The following is an 18,887-nucleotide window of genomic DNA, read 5'->3' as shown; positions in this document are numbered from 1 at the left end:
AGAATCCAACAACACATTAAAAGGATCACATACCATGATCAAGTGGGACTTATCCCAGGGATGCAAGGATTCTTCAATATACATAAATCAATCAATGTGATACACCATATTAAATTGAAGAAGAAAAACCATATGATCATCTCAACAGATTCAGAAAAAGCTTTTGACAAAATTCAACACCCATTTATGATAAAAACTCTCCAGAAAGTGGGCACAGAGGGAACCTACCTCAACATAATAAAGGCCATATATGACAAACCCACAGCAAACATCATTCTCAATGGTGAAAAACTGAAAGCATTTCCTCTAAGATCAGGAAAAGGACAAGGATGTCCACTCTCGCCACTATTATTCAACACAGTTTTGGAAGTCCTAGCCACGGCAATCAGAGAAGAAAAAGAAATAAAAGGAATATAAATTGGAAAACAAGAAGTTAAACTGTCACTGTTTGCAGATGACATGATACTATACATAGAGAATCCTAAAGATGCCACCAGAAAACTACTAGAGATAATCAATGAATTTGGTAAAGTTGCAGGATACAAAATTAACGCACAGAAATCTCTTGCATTCCTATACACTAACAACAAAAGATCAGAAAGAGAAATTAAGGAAACAATCCCATTCACCATTGCAATAAAAAGAATAAAATACCTAGGAATAAACCTACCTAAGAAGGTAAAAGACCTGTACTCAGAAAACTGTAAGACACTGATGAAAGAAATTAAAATGATACAAACAGATGGAGAGATATACCATGTTGTTGGATTGGAAGCATCAATATTGTGAAAATGTCTATACTACCCAAAGCAATCTACAGGTTCAATGCAATCCCTATCAAATTACCAGTGGCATTTTTTACAGAACTAGAACAGAAAATCTTAAAATTTGTATGGAGACACAGAAGACACTGAATAGCCAAAGCAGTCTTGAGGGAAAAAAACAGAGCTGGAGGAATCAGACTCCCTGACTTCAGACTATACTACAAAGCTACAGTAATCAAGACAATATGGTACTGGCACAAAAACAGAAATATAGAACAATGGAACAGGATAGAAAGCCCAGAGATAAACCCACGCAGCTATGGTCAAAACTAATCTATAACAAAGGAGGCAAGAATATACAATGGAGAAAAGACAGTCTCTGCAATAAGTGGTGCTGAGAAAACTGGACAGCTACATGTAAACGAATGAAATTAGAACACTCCCTAACACCATACACAAAAATAAACTCAAAATGGATTAAAGACCTAAACATAAGACCAGACACAATAAAACTCTTAGAGGAAAACATAGGAAGAACACTCTTTGACATAAATCACAGCAAGATTTTTTTTTGATCCACCTCCTAGAGGAATAGAAATAAAAACAAAAATAAACAAATGGGACCTAATGAAACTTAAAAGCTTTGCACAGCAAAGGAAACTACAAACAAGATGAAAAGACAACCGTCAGAATGGGAGAAAATATTTGCAAAAGAATCAACGGACAAAGGATTAATCTCCAAAATATATAAACAGCTAATGCAGCTCAATATTAAATAAACAAACAAGCCAATCGAGAAATGGGCAGAAGACCTAAACAGACATTTCTCCAAAGAAGACATACAGGTGGCCAAGAAGCACATGAAAAGCTGCTCAACATCACTAATTATTAGAGAAATGCAAATCAAAACTACAATGAGGTATCACCTCACACCAGTTAGAATGGGCATCATCAGAAAATCTACAAACAACAAATGCTGGAGAGGGTGTGGAGAAAAGGGAACCCTCTTGCACGGTTGGTGAGAATGTAAATTGATACAGCCACTATGGAGAACAGTATGGAGATTCCTTAAAAAACTAAAAATAGAATTACCATATGACCCAGCAATCCCACTACTGGGCATACACCCAGAGAAAACCATAATTCAAAAAGACACATGCACCCCAATGTTCATTGCAGCACTATTTACAATAGTCAGGTCATGGAAGCAACCTAAACGCCCATAGACAGATGAATGGATAAAGAAGATGTGGTAAATATATACAATGGAATAATACTCAGCCACAAAAAGGAACGAAATTGAGTTATTTGTAGTGAGGTGGATGGATCTAGAGACTGTCATACAGAGTTAAGTCAGAAAGAGAAAAACAAATATCGTATATTAACGCATATATGTGGAACCTAGAAAAGTGGTACAGATGAACCAGTTTGCAGGGCAGAAATAGAGACACAGATGTAGAGAACAAATGTATGGACACCAAGGGGCGAAAGCTGGGGGTAGGTGGTGGTGGTGGTGGTGGTGGTGGTGGGATGAATTGGGAGATTGGAATTGACATGTATACACTAATATGTATAAAAGATAACTAATAAGAAACTGCTGTATAAAAAATAAATAAAATAAAATTCAAAACAACGAAAAAGAAATCTGGTGCTCCATTTGGCATAGTTTTTAACACATTGAGTCTATTTTCTTTATTTTTGAGAGGAAATTAAAGACCAGAAAGTTAAATAACCTTCCTAAGATTACAATGGGATCACTGGCAAAGCCTTGAAAAGAACCTGGTGTGTGTATTTTCAACCCATTGCTCTAATATACCATATTGCTTCTCTCTAAAAAAGGATAATTAATAAACCTATCAACCACATTAGCTCCTCAAAGGCTTACTAATTTCTTAAGGAAAGGAAATGTCTTTTTTCATATTTGCCCCCCTCCAATGTCAAGCAGTGACTGGCAAACAGTCAGTTCTCCATAAAAACTGTTCTTACTGACATAATTGTTACACTCCAATGTGTAGAATGACCACCTATCCCCATCCGATACCTTCTTTGTTCTCCTGGAAAATTCTATTCAACCTTCAAAACTCAATGCACATAGCAACTCCTCTGTAAAGTCCTTCCTGATAAGTCAAGGTAGAATTATCGATACCTTCTCTTAATTACATCAATGTCTCGTATTAAATTATTTCATATCTAACATATTGTATTCCTCTTGTTTGCTTACATGCATCTCCTCGAGCAGAGATCACGCTGTACTCATCTTACACATAACACTTAGCACAGCATAAGGCACACAATAGGCATGAAATACATTTTTTTCCTACTGATTAAACAGAATTTGAGAGTGAGGTTTGAGAAAATATTGGTATTATAATCTGTATTTTATGGAAGTTTAAGCAGAAATATGCTTTCTTTCACATCACCATATGTTTCATGAGTTAAGCTAGATTCTTATCAAACTCATCATATCTGAAACCTAACAGTTATTTCTCTTTAATGACTTTTGCATTATTAATTAATTCTAATTTTCATTTCTCTTCTGCTAATCTTTACTTAGCATTTATAATTTGAATATCAATCATTTGATTTGGGTCTTCACTCTTACAAATATTTTTAAAATCATGTTTATACAATTTTTAACTACTGGAAACCACTACAAAATAGAATAAAATCAGGAAAAAATATTAGCAAATGGTAAGCATGCTTTCCTAAATCAATATATTTTCATAATAAGACAATGAGTTTTAATGGGCTCTATCAGTTATAATTCATAAAACTAAATAACTATGTTATACTTTTTTCTGAACAAATTTAAAAGCTTTCCAACACCTAAAGCAGTCAAGGCTATTATTAATAAATAACATGTAAATTCAAACATAGAATGGTGGCATTATGTGCTTCTAATACTAGTTACTTAATATAATTAAAATTGTGTGCGGTAATCAAGCTGATATTAAAAGTCTTGCGTCATGGGGAAATTCACACTTAAATACAATCTTAATTTCATATAAAGTCTACCAAAAGGGAATCTGCAGGGGAGGGGGTGAAGGGGAATGGGCATTTGGTTGTAAAACATATTTTCCTTTTCTGTGAGTTCTCAAGGTAGCCTACTATTAAACAAAAAGTACCTACACTAGCCCTTCTAATTTTCTAGCGTTAGAAGTATTTAATTAATAGAATCTGTTCCTCGATATGTGATCTGAACAAAATAGATTTATATTATAAAGGTGGGTTGGATTAAAAGAAAATGATACACAATTTACGAGACTACCTGAAATATAACAAATCTTGACTGAAGGCACCACACAAAAGTGTCAAGTGCATGAAGTGGGGGTAGATAACAGAGGAGCAAAAGAGAAAGAGATGGGGAACAGGAAAGCCTCAGTGGGAAGCAGAGAGATACAGAGAAAAAGAGGAAGAACAGAGAGGGAGACAGAGCACATGGTGGGGGCATATGAACCAGCTCAGCAAAAGGGTAATAAAAGAAGCAAAGTGTAATGACAAGTAATTTTTCCAAATATAGGTAAGTATAATTGGATCACAGAAACAACTGCAATTGTCTCAAAATAAATTAGATGAAGACTATTTAGCCAGCATTTTGTTTATTTTTGTTTACTACTTCATTCAAATAAATCTGTCAAAGTGAATGTCAAACTTCTCAATCAATAGAAGTTAACCAATGGTCAGAATATGCTATTGATACCTACATTTGAATATATTTGCCTGGCCTGTAACTCAAAATCAAAGTTGTCTTATTTAAAGATGGTACACATTTTCACTACAAATAAATGTATTCCAATATAGCAGTTTGGTAATATCAACACCACAAATGCATTCATCTCAGTTTTTAATAAATAAGCAGAAAAGGGAAAAATTTTATACAGCATACCTTAAAAAGCATTTATTATTTTATATAATATTTGTAAATAAATACGTGAATCAGAGATCTTAATTCATTACTGTTACTGACATTTTGGAGACGAAAAGTTTCCTTTTGAAATTTTTATTTTGTGCTAGTGGCCATTTTACACTATAATGGAATCCCTCTTTTGTGCAGAGTAGCATTGCATATGACAAAATAAAGATAAATCAACTAGGAGACTGCTTGCTATATTTTGATATCAACATTTTAAAAAAATGTTTTGCATCTATTGGATATAGTAATCACTTAAGTAGCCTGTCAAAAGTTTTCTCAAGTAATGAATTGTCCTATTAGATTCCATTAAAATGTTAGTCTTGAGAAATTTCCTGAAAGGACTGTTACAAGTTAAATGCTTATTTCCAGCTTGTAAAGATTCTGGGAGGCTATGTGATCTGGGTAAGGCATGCATATCAAAAGGAGATAGTAAATGAATGACTAGTTTAATTTTATTTGAATTTTAATGTAAATATAAAGATGAAGCATAAAGCATAAAAAAAGTCAACACCGTAGAAAATTTGATGGTGTTGTGAGGAAAATGTTATGGGGAAATGAATGTTGTTATAAAGTAAATAAAGGGTTTTTTTCACATTTTTTAGGCATTAAGCATGACCTACCTAATGCATAAGATTATATTCACAATATTTTTCGATATGTACTCTGAGAGTGCATGGTGGATGATCACTAACGATGGAATACAGTAAGACAACTTAGTTAACAGTTTCCTTTTTCCATTTTTATTACATAAACATTATAGCCATACTAATGAAATTCTACTTAAAAATTTTTTTTACAAACTGTTGCCCCCCAAACTTCTAATTTATCCTTATTTCTTTCTAGTTCTATATGCATATCTCATTTTAACATAGCAGATATAACTTTTAATTCAGCTTCTAAAGTAAGTTTACATTATAGTCTGGATAATTTCCCTTGCTACCACAGCCTCCATAATTATCAAAACTTCAAATAGATTTTAGTGATATGGTAACTAATTTTTAACAACCTGTTTTCTAGGGAGAAAACAGGTCCTGTCTTGTAACATTTGCCTACTTCCATAGTGCAAATACTTTCACTTAAGCCAATTTTGAACTACCAACAGTATGTCACTGAAAGCAGAATTGTGAAGAGATGCACACAACTGGTTCTCACAAGTTGGTATCAACCAGCTCCGGCACATTATTTTTGTAGAGTTGAGTTTTCTCCAGTTTTGCACTATTATAACCCTTACAATGAATACTTTTGGCAGGCATAATTGGATCTCTACCCAACAATTACTTCCTATCCCCTTAGAACTGTGAACTCTAAGCCAATCTTGATAATTCTAACTCCATTGCCAGCGATTAGTTAGGAACTGGCACGAGTAACAATTATGGCCCAAAAAACACATGAAGAACTATACAGAGGAGGCTTCTAGAAAAGTTTCTCTCAGTTTCAAATGGGTATTTGAGTACAGGATGCTTCAAATTGTTATATCCCTCTTGTAAACACAAGGGGGCAATACTCAGAACAAAATCTTAGTGGATGTTGTTGTATACCACCCGTATGAACCCCTCAGAACTGCACTAATTCCTCAAGCTGCCCCCAAGTGTTGCATGCTCAGTGCTCATAGCTGAGTCCTTTACCCAAGAAGTTATGCTCCCTCCCCAGGGGGCAGCCATATGGAGCCCTCCTGGCCCCTGCCTCAGTTAGGTCATCTCTGAAGATCTACACCAGCTTCAAACTCCTGTGGGACTGGTTGAGGTGTCTGTTCACAATTTAACTTCCTCTTCAAAGTCTTTCTGCCCTTATTCCCTCACAGGTGTTGTTACTAATTTATCAAGTTCTAACAGTGGTAATTACAGCAGTCCCCAAACAGACAGATTTGGCATTTGGAAGAACTAATATTCCTTGGCCTGTGGGATTAAGGACTATCATAATGGGGACTTCCCTGGCGGTCGAGTGGTTAGGACTCCACACTTCCACTGAAGGGAGCACGGGTTCGATCCCTGGTCGGGGAACTAAGATCCCGCATGCCGCATGGTGCGGCCTAAAAAACAAACAAAAACTATTGTAATGGGCCAACTGGAAACCTCTGAAAATACCCTCCTTAACTGGTAAAGATTAAATAAAAAATAAGGATGCATCATCCTGCATCCTTATTTTTTATTTAACACATTACATCCCTATTTTATTTCATTTTATATTTTATTAAAGTATAATTGACTTGCAATATTGTGTTAGTTTCAGGTGTACAACATAGTGATTCAATATTTTTATATATTACAAAATGATCAACACAGTAAGTCTCATTACCATCTGTCACCATACAAAATTATTACAGTATTTTTGACTATATTCCACATAACACTCCATGAAGAAGAAAATTACACAACTGAACCCTGCCTGAGTTCCAGACTCACAAAATCATGATAAAGGAAGAACTTCTGGCTCAGTGGCTTTGTAGTGTCAACTAGTTCTTGGTACAAAAAACCAAGTAGAAGCTTGGATGAAATTGTCAAGAACAACAATTGCATGGCTGTGGAAATCAAACAAACCTACATTAAAAAATTGAGAAAAATGCTAGAGTTTCAGAAAATAACAACAGAAGTCTGTTACCTTCTTACCTGGAGCTGCTCCCACAGCCCCCTTCTGGTATACATACATAAAGGATCAATAGTTTCAGCAGCACAAGGCTGGCTGGGAAAACCAGCAGCTTTGCTACTTAACTTGGGGTGGGGTGAAAACCCATGGCTCTGTCAGCTAGAAGAAGCAAACCCAATTGGAAACAAAGAGAGAACCAGCAGCTTAGCTAGCCTCAGACTGCAGTCGCACATATGGTGAATAACAGACCAGGCAGAATTTGACAGGGAAGCCCTGGAAATGAGAGACCCACAGAAAGAAAACTTGATAAACTCTCCACACATATCATACTGACTAGGAAATTATACCATGTTCAGGGTAGATCCTGAGATATTCCGGTAAAAAGTAATATCCAAGCAAGTGACTTGAAAACTAGCTGAACTCCAAATGTGTCCCCAACACTATACACAGATTGATTAGCAGAGGGTGAAAGCCTTAAAAGCTGAGAATATTTGAGCACAATTTCTGTCCAAATCTCTAGCTGGCAATTAGACTATGCAGACACAGCAGCGACCCATCGGAAGGTAAGCCTCTTATCACCAGAAAAAACTGCAATGACATATGCAAAGTACTGAGAGAGGGGGAAAAACTCTGTCAACCAAAAATTCTATATCCAAAGAAATTATTCTCCAAAAATAAAGGTGAAATTTTAAAACTTTCTCAGATTAAAGCAAAACAAAATTAGGAATATGTCTTTTATACCACAGGATCTAAGTACCTAGCTTAGTGGCTGGAACTGGCTCCTTAAATTTGCTGAATCAAATATATAAAAAGATATAATTTATTGTCACTTATTATTTCTTTGAAAAAATACATAAAGTTTAAAATTAGAAACACATATTTCCTGTTTCCTCAGTAAAATTTGGAGACTTGCCCCCTCTACTATCTCAAGAATAGGATATGAGGCCCAAATTCTAGGTTAATCAAAACCTAGGTATCCTTAATAACAAAGCAAAAAGCAATGGTCCCGTGGGAAATAAAATTTTTCTTTAAAAAATTCTCAACATGTATAGAGTAGGATATGCTGATATAAAGTAGCTTTTTCAATCATCTGTAAGAAAAAAATTTAAACTTGATTGAACTGCTGACTCTTTGAACATTGTGTGCACATCCACGCATGCACACACACACTTTTGAATGTGTGTACTACTGTATAAGATATAATCATATCTTTTTTAATTTTTGAATTTTATTTTATTTTTTTATACAGCAAGTTCTTATTAGTTATCCATTTTATACACATCAGTGTACACATGTCAATCCCAATCTCCCAATGCATCCCACCCCCCCACCCCCCCGCCACTTTCCCCCCTTGGTGTCCATATGTTTGTTCTCTACATCTGTGTCTCTATTTCTGCCCTGCAAACCGGTTCATCTGTACCATTTTTCTAGGTTGTACATACATAATCATATCTAAAATGCATTTGGTTTGAAGAGACTGAAATGTATTCCATTCATACTCATCTATTCTAAACCTAGAATTTTAGCATCCTTCTTTTCTCTTTTAGTTTCCTTTTTTGATGTCCTTCATCTTACATACAGTCTAACTTATCATCTTGATCATTTATTAAAGTTCACAGTTTTCATGATCTTACTATTTTATTCAACAATCCATTCCATGAATTAAGGTAATTATATATTTCAAGATTTGGACAAAAGTATCAGGAGCATCTTAGATCCCTATGAAATGAAACCTTCACTTGTATTTCATTAGATCCTCTGTTGAAAGGGTTAACAACATTCTTGCACTCTAGGATTCCATGCTTATTGTGTCAGGCTGACTTTATTTGCTCCTGAAAGAGATCTTTACGAACCTAAACCCTACAAAAAGAGGCAGATAAGCAGTACCAGGGAGAATGGGGTTAAGGATGGCAATAATTTGAGCTGCCCTTTTGCTTTGAAACACATCTCCCCATATCCCAAGTAATTCCTCAAGAAGCCCTTCTCATGGATACATCCTAGAAAAGAAAACAGACAGCTCAAAGTTCAAGCTAACAAAAACAAAAGTCCATCCTACGTACAATTTTCTTGGATGAGTCAGCTAGCATAAATGCAGTCAAATTTTTAGCACAGTTCTTACTCCTGTTCCACAAAGCTGCAATTCTAGGGTGATAGGAAATGCTTTCATAGTTCATGTTTCATACTCTAGTACTATAATTATTGATAGTTAATATATTTTAGTTGAATGATATAAAGAATGAATGAATATACTGTATATTTCTCAAAATATTGAAATAGACTTAGACCCAACTTTTCTGCTATTTCAATGCTTTTGTAAGTCAAATAAATTTGGTTTGTAAAACATTTGTAACACCATTAGGGTATTTGCTCTGATATGCCTCTTACCAATTAATAGCAATATGTCCTTCACAAAGCTTTGTATTTTTCTATCCATTGAACCAATTTCATCATTAAAATTTTAAAGCTATTCTAAATAGCAATATCTAGGCATCATCTACTATATCCTAGTTCAATTTAACAGAGACTTCAATGTAAGTTAAAGGTTGATGTTTCCTATTTACCATACTAACTTCAACAACTAGTCTATAATTTAACTCTGCTTTTAATTTTTCATCCAGCTAGCTAAACACCCTCTCAAATATCCCACAAACTGAAATCTGAAAGATTTTTCCCTTGATATATACTAGATATGTTTCTTGGATACTAAGTTTTCCATTAAAAACAATCCTTTTTCTTTAGGCAAATGCTTAACATAGTGTTTTATCCATAATTAACAAGGAAATATTTTTGCAACTAGAAGGAATTACTATCTTAAACATTTTACATGTTGCAATTTATCAAGAAACAAAAAACTCTCCTTTATTCCTATTTGTAAATCTACCTTCTGGCTATGCACTTACAAATTAATTTTGAGTTAGTTTAGCTTCTTAATATGCTTAGGTATCTATCAGGTGTACTGTGGCACTCACCAAAATAAATTACAGAAAGATTAAAAAGTTAAAGTTAAAAAAAATAAATAATAAAAACATGAGAAAGTATACAGTTAAATATTCAACTGATTTGGGGATGAATAAAGAGTTTCTAGGGTTAAAAGGAATGGGAAAAAAAATCACCAAATATGCAAAGACTTAGCTATACTAAATTCAGTATTTCCAAATGACCAAAGAAAATAGTAGCTAAACATCAAAATGGGAAATGCATTTGGAACAGATGATAGTTAAATGGGTTAAATTCTAACCATACAAAAATATCTTATAAACCAATAAGAGCAAAATTAATTAATACCCAATAGGACCATGGGCAGAAGAAATAAAAGCAATGAACAAGACAATTCATAGAAGAATATATCAAACACCAATAAACATACAAAACATTCATCTTCACAATAAAATTCAAATTAAAATGACAGATACTTTTTTTTTTTTGCAGTACGCAGGCCTCTCACTGTTGTGGCCTCTCCCATTGCGGAGCACAGGCTCCGGACGCGTAGGCTCAGCGGCCATGGCTCATGGGTCCAGCCGCTCCGCAGCATGTGGGATCTTCCCAGACCGGGGCACTAACCCGTGTCCCCTGCATCGGCAGGCGGACTCTCAACCACTGTGCCACCGGGGAAGCCCGACAGATACTATTTTTTGTGGTCTATTCAAATGGCAAAAATGTGGTGTATCAAGACTGAAAACTCAAGCACATCTGACAGGAGAATGGAGTGTTATAATCTTTCTGGACAGCAGGTTGGTAATCTGAATTAAAAGTTTAAAAGAATCAAAGCACAAATATGTATTTGTGAAATACTCAGAAAACAGGCAAAAAAATTATGTATAAAGATAGCCATTATAATATTATTTATACCAGCCACTGGAAGCAACTGCAATGACCCCAGATAGATGAATAGTTTGTGGTACAGCCTTATGATAGAACATCAGTGCAGCCATTTAAAACATTTCTGAAGAACATCTAAAGGCTTGGAGAAAAGTTAATGGCATGATATCAACTGAAAAAAATCAGAATACAAAATTATATAGTATGATACCAATTTTGTAGATTTGTAAAATACACATGCATTGGAAAAAGGGAAGAAAATACAACAAAATGTTAGCAATAGCTATATATGGGGGAAAGGATTGTGGATAGCTTGTATTTCATTCTTTACACTGAGCAATTTTTCAGATGTTCTATAGTAAACATATTGTTCCTTTTAAATGGAAACACACAAAAAATGTTATTTTTACAACTATAGCTAATAGGTATTTTTAAATATGCCATCAAGTGATCCAAGAACATTTTCAGAAACAAAGCAAAAACCAATTCTTAAAAATGTCAATAGACTTTTCTACTACATGAATTACTGAAGATATTCCCTTTTTATAACTTGAAATTTTCTTCACATAACCAGCATCATTAAAGAACTTAAAAGTAAAAGTAGAAATGTCTAACAATTAAATGTCTACTCAGAAATACAACCTAAAAAGAAAACCCTTATCTAATGAATTACAGGAAAATGTGTGATTGGAATATAGTGCTTACCTTTTTCACTTACACTTTCACTTTCAATCTCAACATCATCGCAACTTGTATATTCGGGTGTAGAAGCTAATTCCTCCTCTGAACTGCTCAATGAAACCTGGCGCATTTTACCTCCTTTCTTTGATTTATGAGGCTTTGGTGGTGGAGGTCTCACTGACTCTGACTGGTCAGAACTGAGAGAATCGTTCCTTAACATTGTTTCCATTTTTTCACGTTTTGTTTTCCTTACAGCAGAGCTAGGATCTAAGTGCTGTTGTTTCCTTAGCGAGTCAGTACGTCTCATGTCTGGTCTATCAATGGGTATCGGACTCCTCCGGGGGGTAGGAGGACTATGGTTTGTGGTCCTTTGTGGATAAGAACTTGGTCCCTGAGCCTCTCGAGTTCTTTCCATTGAATAAGATCGCTGATTTTCCATGGCAGCTCTACGTTCAGATACAGATCTTTGCCTTGATGGTCGTTCAATCCTTAGCATAGAAATCCTGGAGTCTTCCAGTTCAGCATTTGCTAAAGAAACATCACTGTGCCTTCTCTCATGCCTGGCTCGTGACACTTCAGCATGGATACGCATTTGTTCTTCATAGGGCTGTGGCTTTACTGGATAACGGGCCAAATTCGGATCACTTCGATAGCGTGCCTGGTATTCTTCCTCTCTCCTTTGTCTTTCATATTCATCTCTGCTCTCTGCATCCTCATCATCTACAATATATTCTTTGGAATGTCTGTGACTTCTCCTGTTGGAGTCCCTATAATTTATATGATCAGACTCTTCATAAAACTGAGGTTCACGTTGAGACCTCCTATCAGCATAATCTGATGGAGATCTAGGCATCGTGCTGTCCGAAGTAGCATACTGTGAATATTCTTCTCTTTCTTCCCTTTGGTCGTATCTTCTATTCTGATCTCTGGACACTGATGGACTTCGTTTCCTAAGTAACCAAAGAAAAAGAATGAGGAAAAGAGCAGAATTTAGGCAATTTCACATTTTACTGATTCACTGGCAGGTTGATGGATAAATTCAAATACTTCTTTTGCTCCTTTTTTTTAAAATTTCATTTAAAAATCAGACCATAACAAAAGTTTTACTAATATTCATTTTATTCAGTTCAAATAGGAAATTTAAAAGGTACTTTTAATATGCTTCTTAAATGCCTGGCACGTCCATATGGAATATACATTGGCCCTGAAATTAGATAATCAACATCATACTCTACTGCAGCAAAAGAACTTTTATTCTAATTTCTTTGCTTGGCTCAATACACTGAAGCTATCTCCCAATTGTTATTCAGAAGCTTAGAAAAATTCCACCTTCCTTTCTCTCTATTCCTGACACCTTGATTTCATAGTCACTTGAAAATGTGATGAAGCCAAACTGATTCAGCTAAAGAGTTGAATGCTTTCAACTGAAACTAAGGGCTGGCTCTTAAAAATCATTTTTTATTCAACATCTACCTAGATCACTCCTAGTATCAGTTCATCTAAATCTTCATCTTATCATTATATCTCCAATCCTTTATTGCTCTAACTTGAGATAATCAATTTAAATAAATACCAACTATAATGATTTGTTCATTTAAAAAAGAAGTCAGAAAGATCTGCTATTTTTATTCCATCTTCATTAAATTAAGGCCAGCTCCATGATACTTCTCTGTCTTCACAGCTGACTCCTAATATGTCCTTACAGACTCAGAAGAAGAGAGTGTTTGTTAAGTTTTCAACCTGCCCCTCTAACACCAGTACAATCTGGTAGAACTTGCAATCACACATCATACTCTTTGTCAACAAAATATTCACGCTGTCCTCTTCTCTGGCACAAACTCAGATAATGCCAATCACTAGCCATGAGAAGCAATGGAACTGGAATCCTGAAGATGACAGAAAACGTTTAGAATAACTGTTACAGAGATTTTGCCAGGACAAACGAAATAGTGGGGTCAGTTGAAGTTAAAGATGACCAAGATTAGATAGCTCAGTTGAGAATTTCTTAGACAATATTTTCTTGATTCCAAAAGAAAGAGCAGAGAAAGGATACGCATGGAGTGACCCAACCCAGCAGCAGCATCATTCTCCTCTCAGTCCTCTTTTGTATCACCTAGCCCCTTTCCCCCATATCTGGAATGCAGTCTGCTAATGCATCAGTTAGGGTTCCTTAACAGAAACAAAAGTCACTCTAGGTTTTCCAGGGAGTCAGGGTTTCAATACAGAAATCAAAACTACACAACTGTTGAACCTGCTAAGGAATGAAGGTCAGAGAAGATAATGCTGTTCTTAGCCTGGAGAACCAAAGACAGGGTTCTCAAAATGGTCATTAGGAAACTGCTGTGAATTCGAAAAGTCTTGAGGAATTTGCCACCAATTACCTCAGCTGCCTACAGCATTAGGGTGGTCAATTAAAAGGAGTTTCATCTAGGAGCCACTAAGACTTTCACATCTGCCTATCTGCCTGCCAACACCTCTGCTTGACAATTATGGTTTCTATAACTCTTCTACCTTTCAAATCTCACACATGTGCATTGCTAGGGTTGACTCTAACCTAGAGCCATAAAGGGAAAAGTATTGCAGTAAATGAAGGAGCTGGCCTGTTCCCTTAAATGTTTATGATTAAGCAAGTGTATGCACTTTTTTTTTTACATTTACATATAAAACACTTAGGACTTAATTACAAATCTTTTAGGTTCCAATTGTTACATAACACCATAGATTCCTACAGTTTAAAATATACAATCAAAACAAAGCACTCAAAATAAATTATACAGTATTAACCTACATAATATCCTATTTATGTGTCTGTTATGCATAATTCATTTTACTTTTTGTCATTATTTTTATACATATGAATAAAGAAAAAATACTCTAGTATGGTAGCAATGTATCATGAAAAGAACTCTAGAGTTAAGGGATCTGGGTTTCTTAGTCCTACTTCTGCTATTAACCAGTTACTTGAACCTATAAAGCCATTTAATCTTTGAGAGTCTGTGCTTTAAAGTGAGAGACATAGATTATACACATTAACTCAAATATTATTTTAACAAATATGTATTAGGTAAGAACTAAATGCCACACACTATAATACAGATTAGGAATACAGGAGTGATTAAGAGATGACCCTTGTAAGAAGCTGAATGATTCTAAAACCTTCTTTCATTTCTTAGAGATTATGATCTTATAATATTGATACCACAACTTCACCAAGTTAATATGCCTAAATGAAAGCTTAAAGCATCGCAAAAAATAATAAGGTTGCTTTTATCAAGAAGTAATTAACTGACTAGTGCCAATTTTCAATACACTCACATCTCATTAACTAGCTACTTAGTACTAACTATACTAAAAATATATATACTAACTGAGATAAGTGAGAATTTCTCTAGGGAACTCTAAAGAATAAGCAATTAAATTAGTTCCTTCTCAAACTGACCATCTAACATCCATTAGATTAGATGTAGAATTTATGTTAGGAATTCAAGTTCATTTCAGTATGTTTAGAATAATATAACAAGTTTTTTTCAATCAAATATATTTTCTCTAAAGATGTGTTATTCATAAATCTAATTTAATATAAAGAAATTGATACTGTTTCAAGAGTAAGGCTAGTGTTCTCAGATTTATATGGTACATAAGAAAAGAATTTTTAAAATTTCATTTAGAGATTGCTTAATAAAATAAATTTTAATTTCCTTAAAATTCAGTGTGGACTGAATAGGAAATTTTATAGCTATATATAAGCATATGAATTTTGGAAACATAAGAAAGGAAGTAAAATGTGATTTGCTAAATGAAAGCAGTATTACTTCATTACAATAGGCCAGTAAGAGCAGCTCATCAGCTAGAGCTCACTTTTGTGCCTTTGTGTTTCCCCAGCATATTACTACTCATCCTACAATTACCCAACTAATGGTCTGTACTGTCCACAAGACTTCAAATTTTGAACCAGAAAGGGCTATGTCTAACACACCTTTGTATTTATTCAGTCACTCAACAAATATTTATTTAGTGCTTACTATGGGCCAGGTATGATTCTAGTTGCTGGAAATGCAACAGAAAAATGACACATAAGGTCTCAGCCCTCAAGAAGTTCTTTCTAGTAGGGAAGACAGACAGTAAGCATATAAACAAATTAAGGTAATTTCATATAGTAATAAGTCCTATAGAAGAAAACTGAAACAGGGTAAAATTACAAAAAGTGACTGAGTGAAGCTACTTTCAATAAGGAAGTTCTTTCTAAAAAAGTACATTTGAACTAAGACCTGAAGAGCATAGTTACATGATATGTAGCCCATTTATGTAAAACATACAGCTTTGCTGGAGAAGTTTTGGGTATTCTCATTAAGTTGCTACTCTTTTCTTTTCTTTCCCTTATTATTATTTTTTTTACTCAAAGCTGTTTTATAAAATATAAATTTACTGAATTCTTAATTGTTATTTTATTGAATCTAGGATTTTCCAGGGTAGTTCATCTCTAGAACCCATCTAAAAGCAGTCCACTAAGCCTTTTTCACATGCTCCTCCCTTTCAAAAGATTTCATGCTCCCAAATGAGTAAACTGTAATTTACCATATTTGGTAAATACTTCATTATATTTTATTTCAGTTGACAGTCAAAAGAAAAACAAGTAGACTAAATCAGAATGAATGGACACTGGTTTTACAATATTATCAAAAATACTTACATGCCTAAGATTGTTAATACAAATTAATCCCTAAAATGTGGAACTTAAAGCCATACAAGAAAGTGAAGTAAAAAATTTCAGAAAATGTTCAGGGAAAAATTGGATATTTTGAAGGACGGTCAACTTAATGATGGCCTCCTTTCTCACTGCACTTCTTCCCTAGGTAATCTTACCCATTTCTATCCAGAAATGTCTATAATACTCCTTAAATGTTAAGTTTCAAGAGAACAGGCAACCTGGGTCTAAGGAGGATGGCAGATAGTAGGTGCTCAATGTTCTGAATTAAAGAACCGACTGATTAATTCTCCCTTAGATTATCTCTACTTTTCATGGCTTGCTCTCTTTTTCTGTACTCAAACCCACTGATGTGCTAAAATAGTCTAGATCTTCTCTTTCCCCTACTACTCCCATGGCAGTAATAGGGCCTTAAGTGCAATGAAGAAACTACTTTTATTAGTAGTGTAATTTAGCTCTGTTGTATGTTAATTTGGCTTTTGTTGAACTTCAGACTATTGTTTATAAAATGACTTCTTTGGCAAAAATGTATTTTGAGTGTCAATCCCTTTAGAACTAAACATTTAGAAAAAAATCTCTTTGTAAATTAGGGATTTCTAGTAATACATTTAACATCATGCTGGGTATGGACAGAAATGGGGAGAAAAAAAGCAACACTTCATTCCTGAGGAATTAACATAAATTTTTGAAAGTAAGTAGGGTAAAAGTGAATATAGTGAACCTTTATAACACAGGAAATATATATTCCATTGTATTGATAAATAAAAATATTCATTATACAGTTCAATTCTAAAAGAAATTCTATTATTAATTAGACCTTAGCAAGCTATTTAAGTGCTTTTTAAAGATCATACCTTAGGAAAACTGAATCCAATATTAAATCCAGCAATCACTTCGTTCTAGAGATTATAAAATTTGCCTGAAGCATGTGAATCAGACTGTAGATGCTGATTTGTACTGGATTTAAGTAAAAATAGAACACTGGTCATGATTTCTGAAATTGGGATGACTATTGTCACTGTTCCTTAACATAATTTCTGAAATTGGGATGACTATTGTCACTGTTACTTAACTCTATGCTTTCAGGTAGAGTACTTGATAGTATATTTATTAAAGCCATGTTAGAAGCAAGGCAAGATTTTATTCTAAGAATACTCTTACCAAACAATGATGAATCGGCTATCAGTTATTCCAAAATATTCAAATACTCATCAAAACAATTTTTATCAGTCATATCATTAATTATTTCATATATACTTTCTTAAACTTAAAATTGCTATATATCTTAGACACTATATTATTTCAGAAACTGAAGAAAATCCATGAAAATATAAGTACTATATCTCTATCCTTTATTTTCCCTACTGGCCTTTATAAGCAGGCCCTAACATTTATTATTATCAAATGGAAAACATTTAATATGAAAAAGAATATAGTGATAATCTGTACACTTCTCTGGACAATCATAAAGCATTTAACAGTATTTAACCCATAAATTTTAATTCAGAAGAATGTAGCAATTCATCTAAGATGTTATATTTCACTTAATCCTTCAAAGACCCTTAGAAATTAAAAGGCAGAATCCAGAATTATGACTTTTTTAGAATAAAATGTATTTGTGACATTATGTAGTGCCTTAATTTTCACTCCTATTCATCAATCTCTAGTTCTAATATATAACAATATCAGTATTATATTCACTTTGTATTTACCTAATATCTGTTCATCTTACTTCTCTCTTTATTAAAACCTAGGTTGCTACAATTATTTTCTCTTTCACCATATTATAGTGGTCTTAACTGGAACTAGTTTATAGAAAAATCACATAAAGAAATGTCCTAAATCTATTATTATTATTTTTACTTTTGGCTGTGTTGGGTCTTTGTTGCTGTACGCGGGCTTTCTTTAGTTGCAGTGAGCGGGCTTCTCATTGCGGTGGCTTCTCTTCTTGCAGAGCACAGGCTCTAGGTGCATAGGCTCCAGTAGTTGTGGCTTGTGGGCTCTAGAGCGCAGACTCAGTAGTTGTGGTGCATGGGCTCAGTGGCTTCACCGCACGTGGGATCTTCCCCAACCAGAGCTCGAACCCGTGTCCCCTGCGTTGGCAGGCAGATTCTTAACCACTGCCCCACCAGGGAAGCCCCTAAATCTACTTTAATCAGTAGCATTTCTTGTTCACTTCTTATAAGTTTTTTGTCATATGGACTAATTATTCAATCTATTTCTAAATATTCTAGCTGCATATTCACACCCACTCCATTATAAATGTCTGATTAGGCATAATAGGTTGAGCAAGAAACTCTACCAATTAGTCTCTTTAAAATTCCATGTCTAAAAATCATATTGACTGATAAACTCCAAATTAAAAGATTCTTTCCCAATTAAAGCCAGTTTTGACAATTTCCCAAAGGCAGTCTCAATTTAT

General features: G+C 34.4%; 1 protein-coding gene across 1 annotated transcript in view; it reads right to left on the bottom strand.

Moving 5' to 3' along the window:
- The window catches only part of RIMS2 (regulating synaptic membrane exocytosis 2), a 452,082-nt gene that overhangs the window by 282,145 nt on the left and 151,050 nt on the right, over positions 1-18,887 (bottom strand). The window contains exon 3 of the mRNA XM_032610227.1: positions 11,785-12,710. Coding sequence (XP_032466118.1) covers positions 11,785-12,710 — 926 coding nt within the window. The remainder of the gene's footprint in view (positions 1-11,784; positions 12,711-18,887) is intronic.

Source organism: Phocoena sinus, chromosome 17 (genome assembly GCF_008692025.1).
Source record: "Phocoena sinus isolate mPhoSin1 chromosome 17, mPhoSin1.pri, whole genome shotgun sequence".
NCBI classification, from domain to species: Eukaryota; Metazoa; Chordata; class Mammalia; order Artiodactyla; family Phocoenidae; genus Phocoena; species Phocoena sinus.
Note: the sequence above shows the minus strand (reverse complement) of the source record. Positions and strands in the feature narration are given on the sequence as shown.